This window comes from Lygodium microphyllum, chromosome 7, assembly GCF_053477565.2.
Source record: "Lygodium microphyllum isolate KBCC chromosome 7, Lygodium_microphyllum_v1.1.10, whole genome shotgun sequence".
NCBI classification, from domain to species: domain Eukaryota; kingdom Viridiplantae; phylum Streptophyta; class Polypodiopsida; order Schizaeales; family Lygodiaceae; genus Lygodium; species Lygodium microphyllum.
Genome location: NC_141141.1, coordinates 46,629,518 through 46,634,668, shown reverse-complemented (window position 1 = coordinate 46,634,668; position 5,151 = coordinate 46,629,518). Strand labels below are relative to the sequence as shown.

Here is a 5,151-nt window from a genome sequence, read left to right as displayed (position 1 = left end):
GTCCTACCACATATAAGGAGCGACACAAACAAACAATGGAGAACATCCTATGAATAAGCTTATGGCCCTTCCAAAATTGAAGAGTAATAAGTACATGTAAAGGAGAAATTTATTAAAAGGGCAGAGTGATTGAAGAAAGAGAACAAAGAAGCCAATGCGACACCTCTACATGAAGGATATAAGCATATGCAATGATTACCATTCAATTAAATATTTGATAAATGATAAGAAAATTCAAATAATTTTTTAATGAGAAGATGGACCCTGGAGAAAATGAACTCAAGAACAATGAATGACAAAGAAGATGGCAATGCGTTCCTTTTTGGCAAGACCAATGACCAAAATTTGCGCACATGGTCCTTTGGTACCATCAAAGCCCAAAACTCGGACGCTTTGGAAGCATTGATACGATCAAAGGCCAAAACTCGGACGCTTTGGAAACGTCTGTGACTTCATCTACAGCACCATAGTCACTTTCAGCTAGGCAGGTACGTGCAACCTCACGTGTGAAATATCGACCCTGATTCCTCACAACGCCACATCAGCTCTGGGGCTCTTGGGAGTCGGGACTTCATTGGCGATGGTCGACAGCTAAATAGTTTGCGTCCACTTCATTTTTGCCTAACTTTTTCATGTCATTATTGGCCCATGGGATTTTTTTGGCGAGCGTTGGTCTCCGGGCGTATAAATACGGTGCTCGCGTGAAGCGCCGTCAAAGAATTGATCCGCCACCAGCGCACTCAATTATGGAGCAGCAAAAGACCTCCACACTATTGCAATCTGAGCTCCGATATCCTGCCAACTACTTCTGCTCCTTCGATGTCAAGTGCCATCCCAAGCAGGCCTCTCTAGAGGAGCGGAGCCGCGTGTGGCTGACGGGGCTTTTCAAGGCTCATCGTGGGCTCCCGCCCGCGCAGCTGCAGAGGCTTCTCGACTTCCAATACGCCCGCCTCTCTTGCATGATGTACCCCAGCGCCACCTCCGAGGCCCGCTCCTTCATCCTAGTGAAGCTCCTGCACTGGATATTCCTGGTGGATGACCTGCTCGACGACCCTCGCGGCCACCTGGGTCGCAACCTCCCGGCTGCTCGCGCCTTCTGCTCTCGCATGCTCCAGTCCATGTTTGGGCCGTCTGCCGTCGCGAGGGCGGGCCTGACTGGTACTCTAGGCAACATTAGCGCCGATTTGAAAGGTAATTATGTGCCACTTCGTTGCTATACCCAAGCAGCATTCACGAGACATCGAGCTAGGGCTTGGTGCCAAGCAAAATATTAAATTTAAAGAAGAGACCTTAAGGTTCTTGGAGAGAGAGTTTTTGTTTTAAAAATATTTAAGATGTAGGATTGTTCTAGTTGTAATGTGATTTAAAAGCCCGCAATCGCCAAAAATTTCAAAAAAGAATCGTGAACGTTGTTGCTATTTCTTTTTGGAGAGTGAAAAGAGCTATCCTTGCATGTAGATGCGTTATGTTGTCATCTAGTATTCCCACGCTGATCTCGTTGAAAACATTGTTTTAACTTCAAACATGTATCATTTAATTGTAGGTACTCCGAATGAACAACTATTGCAACAAGAGTTGGTGATCAAGGTGGGAGCAGAGTGGTCCTCTCAGATGCAAGCTCAAGGCATGTCACCCAAGCAATGTGGGCGTGTGCAAGAAGTCATCGTGAACTACCTCACCGGAGTTCTTATTCTTCTAGACTTGAGAGAGCAAAACAAACTCCCCAACCTCAAGGATTATGCACTCCTCCGTCGCATGGATGGGGCTTTTGACATTGGCCTCCTTGGGTGTGAATTTGGCCTTGATATGGAGCTTCACGATGAGACTTTGGCCCACCCACTCATCCAAGAACTACATCAAGCTAGTTCCGACCACTTGAATTGGATGAACGATGTTCTCTCATTTGACTCTGAGTACATTAAAGGGGACTACATCAACTTACTTACAATATTGCACCAGCAAAACAATCATGCACTCCCTGACCTCACTAGTCACAAACACATTGACTTCCAAGAAGCTCTCTCTCAAGCTTGCATGATGATCAAGGCCAAAGATAGAGATGGCCTCCGCCTTACAAGTGACATTAGGGTGTGGAATCCTTCATTGCAATGCTATGTTGAGGCTGTTCACCACCTCATATCTGGGATCACAACCTGGACCCTTGGAAACCCACGCTATAGAGAAGGAATAGGCATGATCTCTACAAATAAACATGATTACAAGAACCATCAAAACCATTTCAAGTATAATGCTTCTTTAGGCATTCATATGTGCCTACACTAGAACAAATGCCTATCCACTATCCTCAACTATACAATGCACCCTCTCATAATTGCTTCGATATTGTGTATTTCTTGTTGAATATATACACTACATGATGCCTTTGGAGGACTTGAAATTGTGCATAATTTGTACATTTCAAACAAGGTTTTTATTTTTAAAAAAATTAAACCATATTTCAAATCAAACTCTAATCTTATACATAAGGGATTCCATCTAAATGAGTAGAAAAAATGGAAAACGCATATTGATAGAGCACATCCCCTATGACATAAGCTCAATAAGAGAACCTTTACTACACTATTATGAATCCAACCTAAAGAATCATGCAAAGCATGTGGGATAGACTTTAGTTCAGATTCTTATAAAGTGCCTTTCAAGCTCACACATCTGATAAATAGCCCCTCGTGCTTTCATCGATGCCCAATAAGAAATGGTAGTAGGAAGTAATGAGCTCTAGATAGAATACATACTTGTTTAGTTTCTCCTAAGAAACATGAATTTAAAAATAAAATGCACGTATATTGGCTATGAGTATTAACTTACCTTGAGCATTGTGTACCAATCATGGGACTTCAAGCCAAATAACTCCTCCATATGTCTTCTTTTGGCAATCGTGAAAGCTCCCTTCAAACATCTTATGCATCCTTATAAGAGTATGCCAAGATGCTATGAAGGATTGTTTAAGAAAAGTTTATTCCTTTACCGACAATATCTTTATTATGCAAGGTAGAATGATCTTCCTATTTCGCACAACTCATTGGGAAGGCCCTACCATCTTGCATACATTACATGGATCCTCTCTTGCATGTAGAGAATCTAGCACCCTAATTAAGGGATCCCAAATACTAGATGCTTTGAAGTAGTTTTTGGTAACCTAAAAAGAAGCTAGTAAAGATAGGATGATACTTATTCTAGCCATGATGGATGCAAGAAAAATGTGTTATTTGAAACGTGATGGGAGAGATCAAGATGGTTTTAGTAGCTAGAGCTTTATGTTTTCTGTAGGGGAGAGTTACATGGTTTTCCCCTAGTTAGCAAGGTTTTACTTCAAACTACATGCGTTTATTAAATGTAATCTTGTGGTTTTGGCTTAGGGGAAAGGCTAATATGGTTATTGTTAAGGTTTGAGATTCAATATTTTGACATTTGGAGCAAGTGTATCGTGATTGGATGATGGCTATGTGGTCAGTATCAAGCTTAGTTTGCTTTGTGACATGTATGCCTAAGGTCATCTTACACTTTCAACTAAGATGGACTCTCTAAATGAAGCATCAATTATTGTTATGAAGGTGGTACTCTATTGTGACATGAGTGTGATGAAGTCACAGAGCCTCCTTGAAGATACATAGATTTCTGTCCATTTCTATAGCATCCCATATGGCATCCTTTCTCACTACAAGATACAAGCCTCATATCAACATTCAAAGTGACACAAATGTTTATCAATTAAATTGCCCTCGTTGTTGCTAAAAGCGTCTCGACAAAATCGTCGCTATATGCATCGCTATTTTTGTCGCTTTTGTGATGCAAATAGCGATGCATATAGTGATTGTTTGCGAAGTAAATTGCAATGCCAATAGTGACCATACAAAGAAATTAGCAATGCTAATAGCGACAGTTATAGAGAAAAAAAATTGTGGCAGCTGCCACATATAGCACCATGTGTTATATAATGTTCTACAAATTAATAAAATACTGGGTACACAATGGTCGTCAAGATGAGCACAAAATGTACTTGAAACCACAAGATTGATATATAGAATAAGTACAAGACCACTGATGAAAACTCATGACATTACATGGAATCATGGAGAGAGAGGAGAGCCAAAACTAACATGAAATTATATATGTAATTATTGTAAGATATAAAGGATGATAAGTACATTTAAGAAATAGTACATGGAAGATGCCTACAAAGATTACAGGACCAAAAAAGAAGAGGGTGTGTGCTCTACGAATCCAAGCACAAGCTACAAATCCTCACCATTAGAAATCTCATGTCGACGCAAAGGGGCATCGATTGGAATTTGAAAAATGAACAACTATACATCAATCCACTATACATAATGCATTTTAAAGAAAATAATAACTATGTACAAGAAATATAATGGACTTACTATGTCGTTGCATGTGTATAGTCTATCGATGAGTGTAGTTAGACTCTGTCTCTCTGTATATTGAGTCTCCAAGCCGGTGGGATCGTAGTTTGTGATGGAGTGCCGCAACAAAGAAAACAAAATACAATTGTTAGAAACATGGTTGTTGGTACAAGTGATATTGCAAATAAAAAAGCGATCAGAATAAAAGAAAAACTTACAAAGTCCTCTAGATAAGTCTTATGGCCGCCACTCCCCAGATGATGCATGACCTCTGCCTCCAATCGTTCCCTCGTTGCCTCTTGATGTTGTCACTAATGTCCTAGAGAATCTATAGCCTCCTCTTTGAGTCTCCGCCAATTATCTATGTCTACCCACACTCGGGCTTTGAGGTGCCACTCTTGAGTGCCTTGCATACATCCGATCCTCTATGTGACATGTATGCAGATATACAGTCCATCATCCACCCACTGGAAAACCTCTCTGCCATGGTAGGTACATGAAACTCCTCGTGCAAGGATGCCAATGTATAGTCCTTGCTCCTCTCAGGTATATTCTTCCAATGGTCCAAGACATTGTGCCAAAAAACTTGTTGGCACAACTCTCTCATGCAAGACATCACCCTCCTTCCCTCATCATTAATGATCACAATACCTAGCCTGTCATCTATGAGGTATCCATACCCCTCTGGGGGGCTACATCTAAGGAGTATCCTCTCCCACCTACAATCATACTCCCAGGCATAATTAGGAGACCTCTATACATTTGATGT

At 41.1% G+C, this 5,151-nt stretch overlaps 1 protein-coding gene across 1 annotated transcript; it reads left to right on the top strand.

The window, feature by feature from the left end:
- The first annotated feature begins 506 nt into the window (after positions 1-506).
- LOC148033414 (microbial Terpene synthase-like protein 13) lies at positions 507-2,326 on the top strand. The gene is made up of 2 exons (XM_087682292.1): positions 507-1,191; positions 1,544-2,326. Exons 1-2 carry the CDS (start codon positions 633-635, stop codon positions 2,281-2,283), a joined length of 1,299 nt encoding a protein of 432 aa, XP_087538418.1. The 5' UTR covers positions 507-632; the 3' UTR covers positions 2,284-2,326.
- The last annotated feature ends 2,825 nt before the right edge of the window (positions 2,327-5,151 follow it).